This window comes from Hemicordylus capensis, chromosome 4 (assembly GCF_027244095.1).
Source record: "Hemicordylus capensis ecotype Gifberg chromosome 4, rHemCap1.1.pri, whole genome shotgun sequence".
Classification (NCBI taxonomy): Eukaryota; Metazoa; Chordata; class Lepidosauria; order Squamata; family Cordylidae; genus Hemicordylus; species Hemicordylus capensis.
This window is the reverse complement of record NC_069660.1, coordinates 287655488-287678820: the sequence shown is the minus strand read 5'-3', so window position 1 is coordinate 287678820 and position 23333 is coordinate 287655488. Positions and strand designations below refer to the sequence as shown.

Below are 23333 nucleotides of genomic sequence, written 5' to 3'. Positions count from 1 at the left end.
GGCCCGCCTCGGAGGACGGGTCTACCTGGTAGATGGGTAGACCAGAGGCAGGCCGATGTGCTAAGTCTGGAGCGGAGGCCAGGTGTACCCACCAACCCCTTGCCATCTTACGCCTAGAAGCAAGTTTAACCAGAGTCGAGGCCCAGGGATGGCTTTATACATTTAACTATTGGCTCAAATTACATTTCTGCCATCAAGGCCTTGCCCCCCTGGTACTGAAAGATGAGTTCCACTCTAACTGGTGTAAGAGCCTCTGTGATGATAAATTAGGTAGATATGGCCTCTCTTCACAATACTTATTTTCATTGGGATAGATAGATAGATAGATAGATAGATAGATAGATAGATAGATAGATAGATAGATATAATACACTGCCCAATCCACAGACTCAGGGTGGTGTACAAAGCAAGAACAACATCAGAGACAAACAAAAAATAAAAAACTTAAAGGGCAAACGCCTGGTGGAAAAGAAATGTCTTCAATAAGAATGTAAAGACTGAAAGGGAGGAGGCAGACTGAATTGAGGGGGAAGAGAGTTCCAGGGTAGGGGGGCATCAGATATGATGCTGCCAAATAAATTGTTAAACAATGAATAGTGGATATGGAGAAGCAAGTTGATTTAAGTTCTGTTGCTCCTAGTAGTATTCCAGATGGCTTCCCAAACTACCCTCATCCAGCTGCGTACCTCACAAATTTGACCACTTTAAATCAGAGGAGAGCTTTCTCACTGGTGTGGATTAATGCCCTGCCTTCTGCCCTTTTGGATGGCAGATTTAAGAAAATACTGCTCAGGAACCGGCTATGTCCATGTGGTTCGGGCAATATTGAAACCATTTCACGTGTTCTTCTATATTGTTCATATTATAGGGACGTTTGTATTGCCTGGATTGAACCACTTTTTAAAAATACACCAGCATATTCAATCGGAAGAATATGTGATCTCCTTCCTATGGCAGACCAGTATATAGCCATTACTGCTGGCGTAGCAAGATTCTGTGCAGCAGCTTGTAAATTGAGACAGGAGCAACTGACTAATTGTAATTGAGATCTCTGTATACTTTGATGTTCTATTATCTAGCTCTGTTGTTTTGATCTTATTTTGGCTTTATCTTTTGCTACTTTTATTTTCTTTGCTGATTGCTGGTCACTGACGGTAATAAATTCATTCATTCATTCATACCCGCAAACCCCAATCAGTAGACCAGCTCTCCCCCCAAAAACAGCCCTCCAAAATGGCACCCGGAACACTCAGAACATTCCAAGCTCATTTCTTTGGAACAATCGGCTCGGTCCGTTGTTCCGACAAAATGATCCAGGCATTTGCATTTTGTGCACATCCCTAAGCTATAATGCAGATCATCATGGAGGCCCACAAGCTATTGCATTCAGGCTTTCAGAAAGACATTTTAAAACACAGAGACCTGCCCTGTGGGACTTTAAGATCTCTCTCTGTTGACTTAGTAGGCCTAAGAACTCTTTTGCAGTCATTGGCCAACAGTATGTAAATACATTACTATGGAATTTCATGTGACTATGTACACAATAAAGAGCAGAGCACCTCTTCTGAAGTGACTAATGTGGCATTTAAAGAAGAAACAGACATTTAATCTGCTCAGTATAAGAATACTCACTTAGGAAACCAACCATTGAGAGAGCAACTAATGTTTCTAAGACAATAAAGAAACAGGAAAGATCACCAGCAAATGCACAATAAACTGAACAAATAGGACATTCAGGAAGGAAGGAGCAAAAACAAACAACAAAACTGAAAACATGCAAGGGGGGGGGCAGGCAGGGGAATTGGCTTACGTGTCCACAATGCTCTCATCTCTTAAACCAAAGCATCACCTGGAGCACCTTCCTTATGGGGCAAGGCTACAGCCTCTGGTGCTCTTTACCTTGGAAAAGAGACGACTAAGGGGAGACATGATCAAGCTGTATAAAATTATGCATGGAGTGGAGAGCAGTGTTCTCTCTAATTTGTTTCATCTGTGTGCGGAATGAATTTTGTTCTGAGCAGCAGTATCATGATAATACGTGCACACATGCATTCAGAATGGGGCCTTCCTGATTCAACCTGAGCGGGATCTAAGATTAACTGAGCGGACATCAAAAAACTTGTCAGCGCGCACATGTGCATACACCTTAGAGGGAACTCTGGTGGAGATGGTGGACAGAGAAATTTTTATCCCTCTCTCATAACACTAGAACCAAGGGTCATCCCATGAAACTGAAGGTTGGGAAATTTAGGACCAACAAGAGGAAGTTTTTCACACAGCATGTAATTAATCTATGGAATTCTTTGCCATGGGACATGGTGATGGCCAATAGCTTGGATGGCTTTAAAAGGGCTTAGACAAATTCATGGAGGGCAGGTCTATCAATGGCCACTAGTCTGGTGACTTTAGGCTACCTCCAGCCTCAGAGGCACGATGCCTCTCAATACCAGTTGTAGGGAAGTAACAGCAGGAGAGAGGGCATATCCTCACCTCTTGCCTGTGGGCTCCCCAGAGGCATCTGGTGGGCTTCTGTGTGAAACAGGATGCTGAACTAAATAGGCCTCAGGCCTGATCCAGCAGGGCTGTTCATATGTATGTATGTATGTATGTATGTATGTATGTATGTATCAATCACTATCTTTCCCCCCTTTAGTCTGCCTTTGAGGTCAGGTTACCTGAGAGAGTACCTTGCCTCATATGTTCCTATCCGGACCTTGGGATCGTCTTCAGAAGCCCTGCTCCAAGTACCCCAGCCAAATGAGGTGAAGCAGATGGCTACTAGGGAGAGGGCCTTTTCAGTGGTGGCACACCATTTATGGCTTGCCCGGCACCATTACTTTGTTATTCTAGACACCACTGAAGACTTTTCTTTCTGTACACCCAGGCCTTTTAAAAAGGCGTTTCAAAAATACTTTTTGTCTCATGACCCAGGCCACCGACATCCCTCCCTGCCTAGCGGACAGGCCGGCCCTGTCTGAGACTTTGGCAGGACTACTCAGAAGTCGATCCTTAAGACTAGAAGAAACTCTGGCACTCTTTGTTGGCAAGAGAGACTAGGCTGGGAGTTCAGTTGACTGTTTTGAGTGGTGGGAGAGTCAGGGTCACTGATCCTTGTTTCAGCAGATATTTAATGGGTGTGACGCTGTGACCTCTGTTACTTGGAGGGCAGAACTAGAATGAATGGGTTGAAATTACAATGCAGTAGATTTAGGCTAGACATTAGGAGGCATTTCCTAACTCTAAGAGCTGTTCAACAGTAGAACAGTTTAACTTGAGCAGTGGTGGGCTGGGCTGCCCTTCTCTAGAGGTTTTCAAATAAAGGCTGGAGGGACATCCATCAGGGATACAGCTTCCTATACAGAGCAGGAGTTGGGATAGAAGATGTCCAAGGTCCCTTCCAACTCTAACATGCTATGATTCTATAGCTTGATTCAGACATTATACTGTACATATGTACAGATGCCTGTACACGTGTTTGTGTGAATGACTGTACCTGTGTTCATTTTAAATATGAACCTGGATAAAGGCCCTTCAAATGCATGGTAGAGATAGGAGTGAACTTCTGTACCTGCATTCAGCATAACATGTAAATGACTGTATCTGCATACAGATCTGCACCTGAGTACACTGTATGCTCAGCGTACAAGTGTTGAACATAATGCGTGGATGGGCCTTATGGCACTTACAAAGGAGGGGAAGTGTGCACCTAATGTTTCTCCTTATATGCCAGAGGGACTCTTTCAGGGTGGGCCCACCTATAGCAAGTGGCTGGTTAGGACTGATGGTAAAGCACTACTATCAAACACTGAGCCTTTTTTCCTACACTCAGGTACAGCCCTCTTCCTACCTGGCAAGGTATTTACATTTAAACGGAAGGCATTTTAGAAAAAAGAGAGTGCCCTTTGCTGACACTTGGAAGCAGGCCCCACAGATAACACAGTCTGACCAGGCTGACCCCTCGGGGCCCCCCCTCCCCATTTAATGAAGGGTCACCACTGGCAGCAGCTTTTAAAGGCCTGTGTTGTGGCAGGCTACAGGGGGCTCACTGATGGCTGCACCCTCAACTCTCACTTGGTGAAGAAAGGTTTTTGGAAACTGAGAACTCATCCACACAACCACTTTTTCTCACCAGATAGGGATCTTTGGAATCATTCCCTATCGAGATCCACATGAAGGCCAGTCTTTTGCGTTTTTCTGAGTCTGCCTCCTTCGTAACTGAGTGAATGACAACTCTCGGAAGTCTGGGGGGCCATTCACATTATTGGCTGGAAAGCCAAGCCCTTGCACAGAAAATAGGAGCTTCATTTTCTTGCTAATGATTTCAATTTTCAGATGCAGAAACCTGCAGTGCAGCTTTCAGAACAGGGTGGGTTAGAAATCCAGACAAAATGAAAATAGTAGCGTCTGATCATTTGCTGGCCTTGAGTTCAGCATAAAATCTCTTGACAAAATGAGACCCTCTGATGTGTGCAGCTGTGGAAATACTTCAGAACAATCCCACAGATTCATAGTTTGGAGGGACAACAAAGGCCATCTAGTCCAGTCATTTGCTTCGAAGCAAGCCTGGCAAATGAGTTATTCAACACCGAACACTGCTATTAAGCTGCGCGATTAAACTGATTGTTTCCAATACTAGCAGCATTCAGTGTTAAACCATTTGCTTATCACCACTGAGAATAAGGATTTCAGGTACCCAGCACCCTGCAGAGCCAGACCTGCAGTGATGCTCTTCCAGCTTGATACCAAAGCCCCCATTAAATGGCCATAAACAGTACCCCACTGCCTTCCTCTTTGTGTTACTATTTAACTGGTGCAAAGGATAAACAAGCTATCCTTCCTAACAGCATTTCCTGCTCACTTAGCAGGAGGAGAAAGTGGGACACCAGCTGATGGGAAGCCTAACGAACCTATGGATTTAAAATGCCGGAGTGGGGGTGGATGGGCATAATGCATTTCCACACAGCGGAGGATCTTTCCTGCTGGGTCTCAAATAGCGAAACCTAGAATGTTAATATTTATCGGGCTCTGTTAGTCATCTGAGTATTATCTTCATCATTCCGGTCCTCGGCATGGCAACGTTTGAAATAATTTGTGCATGAATCTCATAAGCACACACGCTGCTCGCAGCAGTTTTCTGTTTCTTTACGATTACCTGAAACTATCATGCATGTGGGCTGTGCACGCAGGCTCTTATTCATACTGGGTATGTCCAATGCAGATCTGTTTGTCTTCAGGAGAGGTAGGAGTGTTGGAACTGCAAAGGCAGCTGGATTATCTCCTGCTAACTGAGCCAAGAGGTGCCTTTTAAAGTGTGGATTCTCTTATATTTAGCAGGGGGAGAGCAACTGGCCCAGTTCCAGCACAGCATCTTCCCAGTGGGTGTTGCTGGTATCTGCCTTATGTTTCTTTTTAGATTGTGAGTCCTTGGGAAACGGGGGGGACGGGACACATCTTATTTATCTACTTAATGTTTCTAGGTAAGCCACTTTGAGAACTTGTTGAAAAGCAGTGAGGCGCTTCACAGGATTGGTGTGAAGCACCGTTCGGGTTAGTGCAGGGAGCCGTCCCCGGGCGGCCGGATCGGCCACCCACACGATTGCCGCCTCCGTCACAGAGCTGGCAGGGGTGGCGGGGATCAGGGGCCAGCCGGCCCCCAGAAGTTCCAGGATGCCCCGCATGGATGCACAAGGCATTCTGGAGAGACCCCCCAGGGCCGGGAGGCTTGCTTTAGCCTCCTAGTGGGGGTCTCCTCGTGTGTTGCCATGCCGCAGCAGCACATGATCAACCAGACAGAGTTAGTGGAGCTCTCGCTCCGCTAACCTCATTGAAGGGGAGGAGTACGTTTGGAAGTTTGCTGCTGGGAGCTGTGTGGCTCTTATGGCAGCAGACAACCAGGAGCAATCAGGCTAGGCTCCCTTAGCCCGATTTCTCCTGGTCATGAGAATAGCTTCAGTATATAAACAGTAGTAGTATATGATTCCTAACCAGAACATAAAGGATGAATGTTACCTTTAACTCTTGAAGGAACATCGTGGGGTGGAGATTCATGTAATAGACTACATGTGAGCACTGTAAGATGTTCTCCTTAGGGGATGGGGCTGCTTTGGCAAGAGCATCTGCATACTTGCATGCAGAAGGTTCCAAGTTCCCTCCCTCCCTGGCATCTCCAAGATACGGCTGAGAGAGACTCCTGCCTGCAACCGTGGAAAAGCTGCTGCCAGTCAGTGTAGACCAGGCCTGCTCAACTTCCCCCCACAGCTGTTTTTGGACTACAACTTCCATAATCCCTAGCCAGAGTGCCCAATAGCCAGGGATTGTGGGAGTTGTAAGCCAACATCTGCAGGAGGGCCGAAGATGAGCACCCCTGATGTAGACAGTACTGAGCTAGATGGACCAATCGTCTACCTTGGTATAAGGCAGCTTCTTATGCTCTTACAGTTATGAATTATGATTCTCAGTGGTTTCTTCAGAACCCAACTCTCTAACATGAATCTGCTTTGAGAAGTGTGTAGGAGCCCAGCTGCGTCTTGCCAGTCTCCAGCGAACAAGCTGGTGTCTGCCATTTCCCCCTGTGCCTTCAACTCAATGTTCACAGCCTATACCTTTGCCACTGCTATTGCTGCCATTTTGAAAGTGTTGGGCAGCATGGCAAGGAGTATCAAGTTAAGCCTGGTCTTTCCCCTACAGCCTAACCTATGGTGGTTGCTGGTCTTGTGGTAGAAAGCATGACTTCTTCCCTTTGCTAGGAACATAGGAACATAGGAAGCTGCCATATACTGAGTCAGACCATTGGTCTATCTAGCTCGGTATTGTCTTCACAGACAGGCAGCAGCTTCTCCAAGGTTGCAGGCAGGAATCTCTCTCAGCCCTATCTTGGAGATGCCAGGGAGGGAACTTGGAACCTTCTGCTCTTCCCAGAGTGGCTCCATCCCCTGAGGAGGAATGTCTTACAGTGCTCACACTTCTAGTCTCCCTTTCATATGCAACCAGGGCAGACCCTGTTTAGCTAAGGGGACAAGTCATGCTTGCTACCACAAGGCCAGCTCTCCTCTCAGCTAAGCAGCTGCCAGTCTGTGTGGACAATGCTGAGCTAGATGGACCAAAGGTCTGACTCTGTATATGGCGGCTTCCTATGTTCCTTTGTACTGTAGGCCATTTTCAATGGCTTCCTCATGGAAATAAGCACTCCTCAGCACAAATAGCTGCAGTGACAAAGGCAAGGCCTGGGTGTGGGGGCGGGGGGAGGAAGAGGCCATCCACACTGCCATCCTACCAAAGCTCCAGTGACATCTGGGAAGGCGGGCTGGGAGGGCTGGGAAGTTGAGTCTTTTCCAGCACTTTCCTCACAGAGGTCCCTCCACTTCCCAGCATGCCTTCCCAGGTGCCACTGGGGCTCAGCAGGGCTCTGTTTCTCTTTAAATGGGCCCCCTCCAGTGCTGGGGAGAGCACAGCAGTGTGTGGAGGTCAACAGTGAAAATGGTTGCCCCCACGAGGTGCCAGAGGGCTGTACAGAGCACTCCATTGTGGGGATTCGGAGCAGAAGCTTTGCACAGGCCTAGCGGCTATTGTGCTGAAATCAAATAAGAGCTGAAACGTTGCATCGTTTTAAAAGAGTGGTGCATATCTGTTGTTTTAAGAAGACCGGTAAGTGCCAAAAATACCCCACCCACCCCCCACTACTAATTCCAGCCTGCTCTCCGCCATAAATTCATGTTAAAACTGACTCAGTATTGTGGTGGCAGTTTCCTTGACAACCTGCTTAACGCTATTTAAGGCATACAAAAATTTCTATCCTTTTGTGATAATAAGGAATAAATGTTCTCCAGAGGGTGATAGGGCATTAAGGGTAGCTGGATCAGCAACGGAGAGGAAGCAAATCTCCGACTCTGGCTGTCAAGCACCCACCGAGTGCGGCAGCGTCAAATGCATCTGCTGAGTCGAACACAGAGCAACATCTGTTTTGCAAATAGATTGTGCACTTGTGTCTGTCCTTTTAAATAAGCATATTATTCCATCATCATCATAAGCAGGCCTTGGGAGCTTCTCTTTGGCTCTAGGAGCCATCCCCGAATTTAGGAGCCAGACTGCCCCCTATTCATCATGGGGGCAGACACCACTTGCCCCCCAGCAATGCCCCCTGCTCCACGGCAGTGGGGGACTCCCTGCCTTGCTTGTGCCCATCTTGCTTTCTCACTACTCCTCCTGGTTGCTTCTGTCTGGCTCAGGCAGGTGGTGGACAGACATGACCAGGAGGAAGAGGGAGCAACCTTCTTAGGCGCCAACAGTTCCCAGGCGCTAGCTTGCTACGGCGCCTGGAAATTTAAGCGTGGAGCCTAAGGCAGGTGATGGATGGATGCAACTAGCAGGAAGAGTAATCAAACAAGGTGGGAGCAGGTTGCTACATCTCCCTCCTGGTTGTGCCTATTTGACTCAGGCAGATGATGGACCAAAGTAGGGATGTGCATGGAACCACGGAGGCGCGGTTTGGCACCGAGGGGGGTCTCGCTTTAAGGGCAGGGGGTTGTAGTTACCCCTCCCGCTACTTCCCCCCTCTGGCACTCCGTTTTTCTGCAAAGTTTTGGGGCAGCAACGTTCCTCCCTGCCCCCCTGCCCCCGTTGTTTGCCGGAAATAGCGGAAGTAGCCGCTGTGCATGCGCATGCTGTGTACGCACATCACACACGCAACGTGCAAGGCAGACACGTGCGTGGTCACGGCGAGCACATGCGCAGCGGCTATCTCCGCTATTTTCGGCAAATGTCGGGGGCAGGGGCGGCAGGGAAGAATGCCGCCGCCCCCAAAACCTTGCAGAAAAACGGAGCGCCAGAGGGGGAACAGCAGCAGGAGGGGTAAGTACAACCCCCCCGCCCTTAAAGCGAGAGACCGCCCCCCCCGGCACCAAACCGCCGGACCAGGCCACATTCGAACCGGTTTGGAGGCCTCTAAAATGCCCTCTGGACTGGTTCAGGCACATCCCTAGACCAAAGCAGCCAGGAAGAATGAGCAAGCAAGGTGGAGTGGGTTGCTCTCTCCTCCTCCTAGTATAATTGGTCTATCACCTGCCCAAACCATATGGATGAGACCAGGAAAAGAAGGGAGCAACCTGCCCCCACCTTGCTTAATCATTTCTCTGCTGGTTGCATCCATACATCACCTGGCTTAGATTTCCAGGAACCATGGCAAACTGGCTCCTAAGAATTGTTGAGCCCTGAGAATAATGTTATGATCCACACCTTTGCTTTAAATTTCTGGACTTGGCTACTGTAATGTGCTTTACATAGGACTGCCCTTGTCGATGTACTTGGTGGGAAATGCTGCAGCCAGCTCCTTGCTATATGTCAGGAGGCAGGAACCAGTGGTCCCTCTAATTTTTTTCATCTCTGTGCGGAATGAGTTTTGCTCTGGGTGGCAGTATCAAAGCAGTATCTGTGCACCTGATTCAGAATGGGGCCTTCCTGATTCAACCTGAGTAGGATCTAAAACTGACTGAGCGGACATCCAAAAACTTGTGAGCACGTGCACGCTTTCTATCTATCTATCTATCTATCTATCTATCTATCTATCTATCTATCTATCTATACACACACACACACACACACACACACACACACACACACACACCCCGCCCTTCCAAAATGGCTCAGGGCGGTTTACAATTAAAACAACTTATAAAACAATGAAAAGCTAAAACAAATTAAAAACAATAAAACAACAACTAACAATTTAAAAACATTTTAAAACAAAAATTAAACATTGTCCCCAGACCCCAGCTCAAGAAAACACGTAGACTTAGTATGGAAGAAAAGGGCCACAACTTTGTTAACTATTACACAAAGCATGGCAGACTGGAACACCAGGTGATTAATCACCCTTACAGAACAGTGCGGGCCAATAGAAGCAGGTCAGAACTCTGAAATCCTACCCAGCGCCCTACTGGGCGACACACCCTGGCTCGGGAATGGGCAGGTACACTCCACCCAATTCCTTCAAAGCCGACCCCCCCTTCTGTAAGAGAGGATCTGGATACTTCTAGGCATTCGTCCACCCTGGACCGCACAGCCCAAAGGTTGGAGAAGTCCTGAAGCAGGGTTCATGGCAATCATTCTTCCCGTGCCGCACAGGCTACAAAGGAGCGATTAACCAATCACCCCTTTTACATATCCAAGGGTGCTCACCAATGTTCTAACCCTCAAATTACCACCCCGCCTGCACTGTTCCTGCCATTGTGGCCGACCTAACTCTAACTACGCACCCAGGACACAGAACGGAGTAGGCGAAAAAAACCCCAACAGTGGCCAATGCGTTGGGAGCAAAAAATTCCTACTCAGCCCCTTCAGGCGGCCGGTCGCTAGACCCGCTCTGTACCGGGGAGGGAGGGAGGGAGGAGAGAGCTCCTTCTCCTGTGGTTGCCTGGTCCCAACTGAAGAGAGAATGAAGAATGAATGAAGAATGGGGCGGGGATCGGCCAATCCTGGCCGAAACCCCGCCCCTTGACCAAAAGGGTCAAACGGAACCCTTCCTGGTCTTCGTGCAGGACAGGCTGGGACAAACTCCCTCCCATCTGCACAAGGCCGGGGGGGGGGTGTTAAGTAATTAAAAACCCTAAATCAAATTAAAAATTAAAAATTAATTGGTTTTTTTTTAAGAGGGAACAGTGGCAGGAACATGCCCAGCTTTTGCTTTGTCAGCTGCACTAGCTGCCCATCTGCATCTGGACCGATTCAAGAGGCTGGATTTAACTTAGGAAGCTCCACGTGGCCTGGGGCCCAGACTTTATCTATCTGCTTCTCTATCTCTCCAAACTCACGTTTTTGGGTGGTTTACAATAAAACAACACAGATTGAAACATAATTAAAACATTAAAATAATTTAAAATTTAAAAACAATGATAAATTTTATAAGAGCAAGTATATTTTAAGAGCCTTTTAAAAAGCTGTCAGAGATGGTGAGGCTCTTATTTCAGCAGAAAGAGCATTTCAAAGCCTCGGGGCGGCAACAAAGAAGGCCTGTCCCTGAATAGCCACCAGATGAGCTGGTGGCAACTGCAGACGGACCATGCATCATCTGCTGCCAGAAGCAGGAACCTTATAGCTAAGGCTCTGGAACTGTGGAATGGCCTCCCACTAGAACTGAGGTTTGTTCCTTTCTCTTTGTATTCGATAAGGGTTGTAAAACGGTTTCTTTTTCTGGAGTGACTTTTCTGACAAGCTGATATCCTTTTGAGTTATTTTATTCTGCATATATACACACATTTCTTTCCTGTCAATCACCTTGCACACATACCGAAATAATGGAATATAAACATTTTCGATAAGATACCAAGCAAATATACCCCTCTTAATTAACATAGTCAACATAGTCAATATCTGCATGTGCTCTGCATCACTGAGAGGTCTGGCAACCACAATACACCTATCGGCCCTGAATATCTGAATCGCTGTGTAGAAGTTGCTGAGTGGATTCCTTAGGGCTGCTCTATTGTGCTGCCATGTTAAGAGGCAGTCTGCCACTGAAGACCGACTGCTGAGGAGCAACAGCGGGCAAGAGCAATTAACCAAGACAGTATTCTCATACTCTGCCACTAGATGGCGCAGGCAGCCTTGATAAGATGCAACAGGTATACTCCCATTGCCCTGGCTCTGGCCCCACTCTCCCCTGCACCCTGCCCTCCCCACAAATCCAGCTCCCCATGGGTAGCTGCGCTGAAGCCACACACATCTTCTCTTAAGGTGATTTCACTGCTAGAAGTCATTCTGCCTCCAGCCTCAGCCTTCAAGTCTCCCTCTTCCCACCAGCCAGCTAACGATCGCAGCCTGGCCTCCCACCAAACTATGCTTCTGTTCCTACAGCTTCAGTATGTGGAGCTTGATCACTGCAGGGGCCTCATGCAAAGAGTCCAAGCGGTGATCTTTCCTCTGCCTCTGCAGCCCCAGCTAAGCAAAGCACGCACACAAGGGAGTCTCGGAATCATTTCAGTCTGCCATGCAGGGCAAAGCAATAGCCCCCCACCCCACCCCCCGTGCACATTCTCCCAAGCTGCACCCAACACAATGTAGACTGGAACATAGGGAGCTGCCTTATACTGAGTCAGACCACTGGTCCATCCATCTAGCTCAGTATTGTCTACCCAGACTGGCAGCAGCTTCTCCAAGGTTGCAGGCAGGAGTCTCTCTCTCAGCCTTTTCTTGGAGATGCTGCCAGGGAGCAAACTTGGAATCTTCTGCATGCAAGTGCTCTTCCCAGAGAGTGGAATACCTTACAGTGCTCACACATGTAGTCTCCCATTCATATGCAACCAGGATGGACCCTGCTTAGCAAAGGGGACAAACCCTGCTTGCTACCACAAGACCAGCTCTTCTCCCATGCATCTCCATGCCACGCAAAGTACAGCCACGGCTGGGTATAGCTGTATTCCTGCCAGGGGCCATTTAGAACTAAGGGTGCATTGGCCCCCGGGGACTGATCCTCACTATATTTACTCAGAAAGCAGTTGCACTGAATTCAGTGAGATTTAGTTCCAAGGAAGGAAGCTTGGCATTAACACATTATGGCACATAGGAAGCTGCCTTCTACCGATTCATCTTGTTCAGTATTGTCTACATAGACTGGCAGCGGCTTCTCCATGGTTGCAGGCAGGAGTCTCTCTCAGCTCTATCTTGGAGATGCCAGCGAAGAAACTTGGAACCTTCTGCATGGAAACATGCAGATGCTCTTCCCAAAGTGGCCCCATCCCCTAAGGGAATATCTTAGAGTGTTCACACATGTAGTCTCCCTTTCAAATGTAACCAGGGTGGACCTGCTTAGCAAAGGAGACAATTCACGCTAATGATGCAGCGGGGAAATGACTTGACTAGCAAGCCAGAGGTTGCCGCTTCAAATATCCACTGGTATGTTTCCCAGACTATGGGCAACACCTATAGCGGGCAGCAGTGCTATAGGAACGACCCTGAAAGGCATCATCTCACACTGCACAGGAAACGGCAGTGGTAAACCCCTCCTGTATTCTACCAAAGACAACCACAAGGCTCTGGGGTCGCCAGGCATCGACACCGACTCAACGGCACATTTTACTTTTACCTTTACCACAAGACCAGCTCTCCTCCCACAGACTAGATCAACATGGTCAATATTTGCATGTGCTCTGCATCACTGAGATGTTATTTGTTGTTTTATATAACAACAAACAAACAACAACTAAATAACAACTTATTTATTTGTTGTTTCTCTGTGTAAACTGCCCTGAGCCATTTTTGGAAGGGCGGTATAGAAATTGAATGAATGACTGTTTGGCAACCACAATACTCCCATCGGTCCTGAATATCCGAATCGCTGTGTAGAAGTTGCTGAGTGGATTCCTTACGGCTGCTCCATTGTGCGGCAGTCTGCCACTGAAGATCGACTGCTGAGGAGCAACAGCGGGCAAGAACTATTCCTTTCATGGCCTGCTTGTGGGCTTCCCAGAAGCATTCAAGTTGGGCCCTGTGGGAAGCAGGATGCTGGACAGGGCAGGCCTTTGATCGGATCCAGCAGGGTTCCTCTCCTGGTCTTGTTTTAATCCGAGTTCACCACTGCTCTCTGGGACCACCAGCAGTTCATAGACCATAAGAAACTCCTGTTACAAATGATACTTTATGGCAGTGATCTTCCCTGTTTTTCAAGCAGAGGACATTTCAGGGGTGGCGGGGAACGGACCACCATTCAGTGTGAGAGAGACCTTCGCACAGTGCTGGGCTTTGCTCAGGCTGGTGCAGCCCCACAAGATAAATGGAAGATCTTGGAAGATGCGCACAGAGCACTGGGAAGTGTAGTCCTTCCTGCCACTTTCCCCATAGAGTTCTGTGGGGAATCCATCAGGAAGGACTACATGTCTCAATGCAGCATGCATATCCAGAGGGTGAAAATCCTCTTTGGTCTGTCCTGGGTGGTTTGGTTTGTGCCCTCAAGAACCTACATATTAAATGATGTTTAACTTGCAGGGCGGGGGGAGGCCTCCAAAGGCCTTTAGGTCCAGGCTCCAAAATTACCTAGGTGCACCTCTGTGCATACCTTCCAAGATGGTGGTGGGGCTCAAGAAGGCTAAATTTATCTTAATGGACCCCGTCAGTTTGGGGCAAAGTGCAACACTAGCAATGGCAACGGTAGCCCTTGAGGAGTATTCGGCTCCAGCTGAAGCTTCACACAGCCCTAATACTCAATAAGGGAGCCGTGCTTAGGTTCAAAGGGAACATAGGAAGCTGCCATATAATAAGTCAGACCATTGGTCCATCTAGCTCAGTATTGTCTTCACAGACAGGCAGCAGCTTCTCCAAGGTTGCAGGCAGGAATCTCTCTCAGCCCTATCTTGGAGAAGCCAGGGAGGGAACTTGAAACCTGCTCTTCCCAGAGAGGCTCCATCCCCTGAGGGGAATATCTTGCAGTGCTCACACATCAAGTCTCTCATTCGTATGCAACCAGGGTGGACCCTGCTTAGCTAAGGGGACAAGTGATGCTTGCTACCACAAGACCAGCTCTCCTCTCCACCCACCACTGGCTCCCAGGCCTTGCACAGAACACTTTTATGGTAACGTTCCTTGTAGCAAATGGTTCAAAAACATTATCTGCCCTGATCTCCAGTGCAAGAGTTCTCAATGTCGGGGCCCCAGATGTTGTTGTAATACAACTCCGATCACCTCTAGCCTTCGGCCACTCTCACTGGGGATGATGGGAGTTGTAGTCCAACAACATTTGGTACCTAAGGTTGGGGACCCCTGCTCTAATGGATAGCAGGGGCTATAGATATGAATAAACCAGTAAGAACAAGCCACAGCATGAGCTGCAGGTAGAAAGGAGGAGAGAGCCGGTCTTGTGGTAGCAAGCATGACTTGTCCCCTTAGCTAAGCAGGGCCCACCCTGGTTGCATATGAATGGGAGACTAGAAGTGTGAGCACTGTAAGATATTCCCCCTCGGGATGGAGCCATTCTGGGAAGAGCAGAAGGTTCCAAGTTCACTCCCTGGCATCTCCAAGATAGGGCTGAGAGAGATTCCTGTCTGCAACCTTGGAGAAGCCGCTGCCAGTCTGTGAAGACAATACGGAGCTAGATAGACCAATGGTCTGACTCAGTATATGGCAGCTTCCTATGTATGATTCCTAACCACCTGCTGGCTCCGGCCAGCCCAAGCACGAGTGATCGCATAGCCTGGGGGTAGGCAACCTTGGATCTCCAGCCTGTGTCGAACTACAACCCCCATCATCCCTGGCCACAATAAAGAGCCCTGGTTGCCTACCCCTGCTATATCCTATTTTAAGCCTCCTTGAGCCACCAAGACTCCAGGTTTGATAAGGGTAACATTTTAACTACCCTTGTGTTCTTTTCTCCTACTTCTAAGATGGTTTTGATTAGATGTGTCAACACTCATTTCCTGCTCCCCAACCATGAAATGTGAAGTATCAATTAAACGGCTAGATCGTCAAGGTGATGAATATGTATAATTCCCAGGCTCAGGTCACCCCTGATGAGGCCCATGCTCTTAAGATCTTTCCCCCCCTTCTCCTCATTACTTTTTTAAAAATGGCAAACGGGGGGGGGGGAGCCCCTACTCATTCCTTTGATATTTACAGAGCTTTTAACAGGCAGCTGTATCTTCAGATCTCTGCAAATATTTGACCTAAAAAATTACCATTAAAATATAGCACTTTAGATTTACTACTTGCACATTAAAACAAAAAAACGAGCAGGTTGCTAAATCAGAGCTGGCATTTCTCTCGGTAGCTCTCTAATTTGTTGAAGTGCCCCAAGGCAAAGAGACACCCCAGATGTGAGGAGGGGGGAACAACGGGGGGCAGTTCTGTAAACTTGCCTGTGCGTCTTTACCACTCCTTCTTTGTCCAGCTATTGCATCTCAAGAGATCGTGGTCGCTCAGCAACCAGAACACAGCTATTTCCTTTTCTCATAGTCTCACAGCCAGCGTGGTGTGGTGGTTAGAGTGTTGGACTAGGACCGAGGAGACCTGAGTTCAAATCCCCATTCAGCCATGAAACTCACTGGGTGACACTGGGCGAGTCATGTATCTCTCAGCATAATCTACCTCACAGGGTTGTTGTGAGGATAACTATAACCATGTACACCACTCTGGGCTCCCTAGAGGAAGAATGGGATATAAATGTAATTAAATCAGATAGACAGATAGATAGATAAGTAGTGAAATGGCTAGGTCAGGATGCAGAGGAGGTATCTGAGTGCACCACAATGTCACGATCAACCCCATGGGTAGAACCCTTCTCCCACAGAGATATCATAAGGCATGGGCATTTTTCATGTAGGGCTTTTAAAGCCCTTTAGGTCACATCTCCTTCAGAATGGAGGGTGTGTGTTCACATATCGAACAGTTTTACTCCCAAGTCCCTGCGAGTGTTCGGGGAGCACTTAACACACAATTCAGGTTTTTCACTGAGCTTTAGAGTTTAGCCCGATTAATATCCGGGGTTAAAAAAATCCACTTTTTGCATGTGGTTTTTGGGGGCCACTTCGAGTTCACAGCAAACCCGCAGTACAGCCTGCTTTTTGGGAAAGCTTCTGGCTGCAGAATGTAAGTCTAATTTGAAAATACAAAATTGAGAGCTCTAACAACATGTTTATTTGATATAACAGGTGTACCAGATGCCTTAAAATGACTATATAATAGGATTTACATTCGTCACATAATTTGTAAGTTCATCTTCTCTCTCCAAAGAATACTGAACTCTGTGGCTGACACCTAGACCAAGTTACTCATTGGTAGTCCCACTGAAATTAATGGGACAAGTTCGTCATTATTAACTTGTCCTAGTCATTGCAATGGGACTGTTCATGAGTAACTTGGTCTGGATGTCAGGCTTTGTGTGTGTGGAATGAATGAATGAATGAATACATAAATAATAACAACCTATATTGTATGATGCCAGTTACTTAAGATGAAAGAACCCATCCGTGACTAAGACGGAGATATATAAAAGTCATATATTGCAAAAGACAATTAGGAATATGTATTAATAATCAATAGAAAAATAGTAGGATAATTTCTTATTTCTTACAGTTGTAAGAAAATTGATAATTGAACCAAACATAACAATTCAAATTGCGACATAAATAATAACATATATAATAATGATGATGATCAAGACATCTGGAGGAGATATTCCTGAAACAAGGCAAAATGGGCTTGCTCAAGACCTAGATGAAGTAGGTAGGACTCTCAGCTGGCACAGGAAGATGATGTCTGAAACACGGCTGCCAAAAGAAATCGTGGATGATGTGCTCTCAATACAGTCCATGCAGAAATTGGAAGGTATCAGATTCCAAAAATAGATCCAGCCGAGTGTAGCCTCAGTGTAACCACAGTAGAATGTAGGTATAATCAGTCACAGGCTACGCCCCCACATGCCATAATAGATGAATGCAAAGTTCATATATAAAAACTTCATATGTCGTATGGTTCTTCCGGATATAAGCCGTTTCGCGGAGATAGCTTCATCAGCCTCCTCTACCAACAATAATACCAGTACCTCACTCCTCAGGCTGGATAGAGCCTCTCAGTATTGTCCGGCAATACTGACCTCCAGATGTCTTGACCATCATTATTATTATATATGTTATTATTTATGTTGCAATTTGAATTGTTATGTTTGGTTCGATCATCAATTTTCTTACAACTGTAAGAAATAAGAAATTATCTTACTATTTTTCTATTGATTATTAATACATATTCCTAATTGTCTTTTGCAATATATGACTTTTATATATCTCCGTCTTAGTCACGGGTGGGTTCTTTCCTGTTTGTTTTGCTTGGTTGCATTCCTGTGATTCCCCTTGCTTGCTTGCTTGCTTTATTTATTTGATTTATATACCACCCTTCCAAAATGGCTCAGGGTGGTTTACAATTTTTGTTTTAGCTTAGTTACTTAAGATGGCAGAATACAGTAGAACCCGTGGTCTTTGATTTTAGTTGCTTGCTCTAACTGAAGTAAGCAGTTAAGAGAGGAGAGCTGGTCTAGGAGATGAGAGCTGGTCTTGTGGTAGCAAGCATGACTTGTCCCCCTAGCTAAGCAGGGTGAGGGTCCGCGTCCACCCTGGTTGCATTTGAATGGGAGACCACATATGAACACTATAAGTTATTCCCCTCAGGGGATGGAGCTGCTCTGGGAAGAGCAGAAGGTTTCAAGTTCCCTCCCTGGCTTCTCCAAGATAGGGCTGAGAGACATTCCTGCCTGCAACCTTGGAGAAGCCATTTCCAGTCTGTGTAGATAATATAAATGTAATAATAATAATAATACTAACATGGTCAATATTTGCATAAGCCCCTGCATGGTCAATATCTGCACAATATAAGTGGAAAATCAGACATCACCAAGACCTGGCAATGGCTTAAGAATGGTTACTTGAAGAAAGAAACAGAGGGTTTAATACTGGCTGAGCAAGAACAGGCACTAAGAACAAATGCAATTAAGAGCAAAAGTAGAAAAATCCACAACAAACAGCAAGTGCCTCCTTTGTAAAGAAGCAGATGAAACAGTGGACCACCTAATCAGCTGTTGAAAAAAGATTGCACAGAGTGACTACAAACAAAGGCATAACAAGGTAGCAGGGATGAAACACTGGAACACCATTGAAAAAGTTGAAGAAAATGAAGATGTAAAAATATTATGGGACTTCCGACTACAAACAGACAAACATCTGCCACACAATACACCAGATATAACTGTAGTCAAGAAGAAAGAAAAACAAGTTAAAATAATCGACATAGCAATACCAGGGGATAGCAGAATAGAAGAAAAAGAAATAGAAAAAATCACAAAATACAAAGATCTACAAATTGAAATGGAAAGGCTGTGGCAGAAAAAGACAAAATAATCCCAGTGGTAATTGGTGCCCTGGGTGCAGTTCCAAAAGACCTTGAAGAGCACCTCAACACCATAGGGGCCACAGAAATCGCCATCAGCCAATTACAAAAAGCAGCTTTACTGGGAACAGCCTATATTCTACGACGATATCTATAACAATTGACAATAAAATTCAGCCATCCTAGGTCCTTGGGAAGGACTCGATGTCTGGATAAAACAAACCAGTCAATAACACCTGTCTGACTGTGTAAACAAGAAATAATAATAGATAATACTGAGCTATATAAACCAATGGTCTGACTCAGTATATGGCAGCTTCCTATGTTCTTAAGCAAGATCCTAGTGTAGAACTGGTAGCCCAAATCCCAAAGAATGTACTATCATGTAAGTAAACTGCAAAACATTCCAACGCATTGCATTTTGGAAAGTTTTCAGTAAAACTCTATCCTCTCAAATCTCCTGTGCTGTTGCTGGCTGGGGAAATACTAAGTGGTTTGAACTGAAAATTATTTGTAATATATAATCTTTCTGAACTAGACCACTCTGCTTTCAAAAAATGTGAAATTATCATCTGAACAAACCCATATTTTTGCAGCACTGACTTGATTAGCACAAGCAGTGGCCCTCCCACAATTTGAAAGGGATTTGATTTTATGCACAGTCTGAAGAGCCTCTTTTCCACACAACTCTCGGTAATTCTGGCCACAGCAGCACAGAGTTACCAAGTAACTCTTGGAAGCCAACACATAAACACCACCATGTGTTGGAGGCCAACACATAAACACCACCAACACCCGTTTTTACTGCATCTTTTTAACTGTCTTCATTTTACTGCCCCATTTTATCCTTCTTCAATGGTGGCACCAGAAAAAAGGGGGGGGCACAGAAAGGGCTCTTATAGGTGGGTGAGCTGTGTCCCACATAGTAGACTTACGAAACAGAAATGGGGGGCAGTAGGGTGGGGCAAGTGCAAGCCACTTTTCTGGGGGGCACTTGCCTGCCCATCCCGCCCCCCCCGGAACTGCCCTTGTTCTTCTTCTCTTATACCTCACTATACTCCATCCTGCTTTCTCCTGGTTATCAAACCCAGAACCTCCTTTTCCATGTCTAGCTCCTGCTCCTTTCCATTACCTTATCTCATCTATTGGGACTCATGGCCCACTGGTATTTGGACTGTTTTCTTGTTTTATTTAATAAGTTGCCAGCTACCCCATTTGTTTCCCTTGGCTTTCACCAGTGGATATTTTTCCTCCCCCCACACCACACTCTCTTCTCCCTTCTGTGGGGATGAGGCTGTAGGCTCAGTGGTAGGACATTTGCTTTGCATGCAGAAGGTCCCAGTTTCCATCCTTGGCATCTCCAAGTAGGGCTGGGAAAGACTCTGGCCTGCAACCACGGAGAGCGGCTACCAGTCAATGTAGATAGTACTGAGCTAGATGGACCAATCTTCTTCCTGGGTCAAAGGTAGCTTCCTATGTCCCCTTTTTGTTCATGCAGACTGCACTCAGGACCTTGTTTTGATTTTATTCCTGTGATCAGCACCTGGTTTTTTTAATGCACTTAAATGAATACATCATCTTACCTTGTCGCAGAAAACCTTGATCTGGCAGAAGGCACGGTGGATGGGTTTGTTGCTGCGGTTATTGTAGCTATATGTGTCAATTTGAATCATCAAAGGAAGCCCCTTCACTCCTTTTTGAGAAGAGAAATCTGTGCTCAGGCAATTCACAGTGATGAAAATCTGTTTCAGAGAAAGAGAAATTAGAAGCAGTTAATATTTAGGCTACTTAGACACTGCTTTTCAAACACCCACCCCCCAAAGTCCCCAAAATAGTTTGCTTAGCAAATAAGAAAGAGAAGATGGTTTCCTGTCTCACAATCTAAAAAGAAACACAAGAGTGACAGAGAAACAGTCACCAGAAGGACGCAATGCTGTGCTCAATTGGGACAACGTCTCTCCTGATCTTAAAGAGCCACTAATTAAAAGGTGGCCTCTTTGTCCAGTTAGCAGGGGTTAGCAGAGAAGTGCTTTTTCTGGAAGCACCTCTCTATGGAAGATGCCTCTAATGAATATTTGGAAGATGCCAGTGGAAGCTGCCTCTAATGAATACTTAAACTTTCATTTAAAGCACCTCTCGAGAAATTTACCTCTGTGCAATGGAAAGTAGTTTTTAAGTTCGCTTAATTAATCTTTGTTTAATTTAAAGTTTTTCAGCAGTGAAACCAACCATTTAACCCGATTTCTCATCCACCTCAATTAATGTGACTGCTCCATGTGATGCATCAGAAGCAATCAAAAAAAATCACTAGAAACCTGCAGTCAAAACATAACCCAGGCCACGCAGAGGCCCACTGCGCAGGCATGGCAGCCTCCAAAATGGCCACTCCGCCGGGGGGAAAGGGCCAAAGAACAGCCGAACAGGTTGGTTTCAGATGGATGGGAGGCTGGCGGTGGTCGGGGGAATCTCTGCAGACCCCCCCACCCCCACCCCCTACGCCTCAGAGAAACCGCCCCCAGAGGGAATACACCGCCCCCAGAGGGAAAACACTCACTGAAACCTCCCCCCAGACTGAACCAAATCAGGGGCAGGGGTGTGTGTGTTGAGGAGTGCCGGACCAAACTGGCCCCGTCTGGTTCGGACTCAAACCAAACTGAGCCAGCCGGTTCTGAGCACACCCCTACCTGCTTTAGCCCTACACACAGTAATGTCAGGGCCACTGGTGTGAATGTGTCATCCCTGCCATCACTCAAGGACATGACGACGTGATTGTGGCACATCCTTTACTCGCATGAGAGGAGTGATCACCTGAATTGACCCTCTACATGGACTACAAAACCCTAAAACAACAGTCCCCCCAAATTTACCCCAACGCTCAGGGCCAGCCTTAGGGCGGGGCGACCAGGGCAATTGCCTCGAGCCCTGTGCTGGCACAGGCCCCACTCTGGGCACACGGCAGTGCAGCCTGCCCTCCTCTCTCCCCCAGTCCCAGCCACTTATCTTTCCATGCAGCCCAGCTGGAGCCGATCTTTTGTGTCTGTGTGCCGCTTGAAAGGCTCCCAAGCAAACGGCTAGAGCTCCTTCTTTCCCCGCTTTTCAGCTGTGCGGCGAGGCTTCCAGAGAGGCCTCCATGCAGGCCTCCCTGAAGCCTGAAGCTCAGAGAAGAAGTAAACAGCAGGTAGGCAGGCAGGGAGTGTCCAGCACTAGAACTCTCTGCAGACCCTCTGCCCAGCCCGTATGATGTGATTTCTTTTTTGTGGTTATTTCTCTCCTCCTTGCATATTTAGGGATTGGCTTGCCATAGGGCTTTGGTATTGAGCAGAGATGTAGGGAAGGGTGGGAGGAATATGTATGTTTAAATTGAAGTGGATAGGACAAATTATTGGTTTTTAATTTATTTCTTTAATTTAATAAACCCTATCCAAAAAGTCTTATAAGTGGCTTGCTTCATGGCAGAAAATTACAAAAATGTCTGGAACTGAAGCTGCCTCTTAGACCATCATTCCACCCCATATGGAAGAATCTGCCCTTTGCTTTCATAAAAAAAGAGTAAAATGCCCCCCTTTCTGCCCCAGCCTTTAGATCACTTGTCCTGGAATGACTTGGCCTAGGGCTTTGGTACTGAGCAGAGATGTAGGGCAGGGTGGGAGGAATATGTATACTGGACAAATCGTTTTGTTTTTCTTTTTTTCTTTTTAAAAAGGGCCTCATCTTCTACTCCATCACAAATATAAGGGGCATTGCCAGGAAGTGAATTCAAGCAGGAAACTTTCAGGCAGCTGTCCTGAGCTTAGGAAGGGCAGGATACAAATTAATTCAGTAGCAGCAACAGGATCTTGATGGAGATGCAGAGTGATGATAATTCAATGACTGTAACAGATTATCAGTGTATAAGATTGAGTGTCCTCATCCTGACACCTTAATATGCCACATCTCTTTAACTATCAATAACTGGACACCCATGGCACACACTGACAGAAAGGTGAAAGCTGTCACACCAATATTAATGCTGTGCTGTTTTGCACTGTGCACAGAGGTAAACAGATTAGAATTAAGGGAGATCATTGATTTTTTTGGAAAGGTTTCATGTCTCAGTACTTCATCCTATTAGCCTCCTTTTGAAATAGCAGGGTGGCCATTTAAATAGAAAAGGCCATTTACAACCATGACACCGAAGCTATAAAACTTCCTGAATGTGTTTTTCGGTTTCATTTCACGCCATAGTTATGAAGACAGTAATGCCTTCATAATGTTGCGTTGCATTTGCTTCTGAAAGATAGCAGACTGATCATCCTTTCTCTGGCTGCTCAGGAGTCTTTCAATGATGTCTCGGAGCATCAATTATTTTCATAGGGCTTTTATGACTTTGGCAATCTGCTCAAGATAGAAGGGCACTTAGATTCCAGAGTGATGGATACTGCAGAACAGGAAAGGCAAGGGCATGAAACAGAATCCCATTTTCTGGGGCAGATGTCTTT

General features: G+C 46.5%; 1 protein-coding gene across 2 annotated transcripts in view; it reads right to left on the bottom strand.

Moving 5' to 3' along the window:
- Positions 1–23333, bottom strand: part of GRHL2 (grainyhead like transcription factor 2) — a 133133-nt gene that overhangs the window by 33836 nt on the left and 75964 nt on the right. For both annotated transcript variants that reach the window (XM_053247847.1, XM_053247848.1), the window contains exon 9: positions 20439–20597. In XM_053247847.1, the coding sequence (XP_053103822.1) occupies positions 20439–20597 (159 nt within the window). The remainder of the gene's footprint in view (positions 1–20438; positions 20598–23333) is intronic.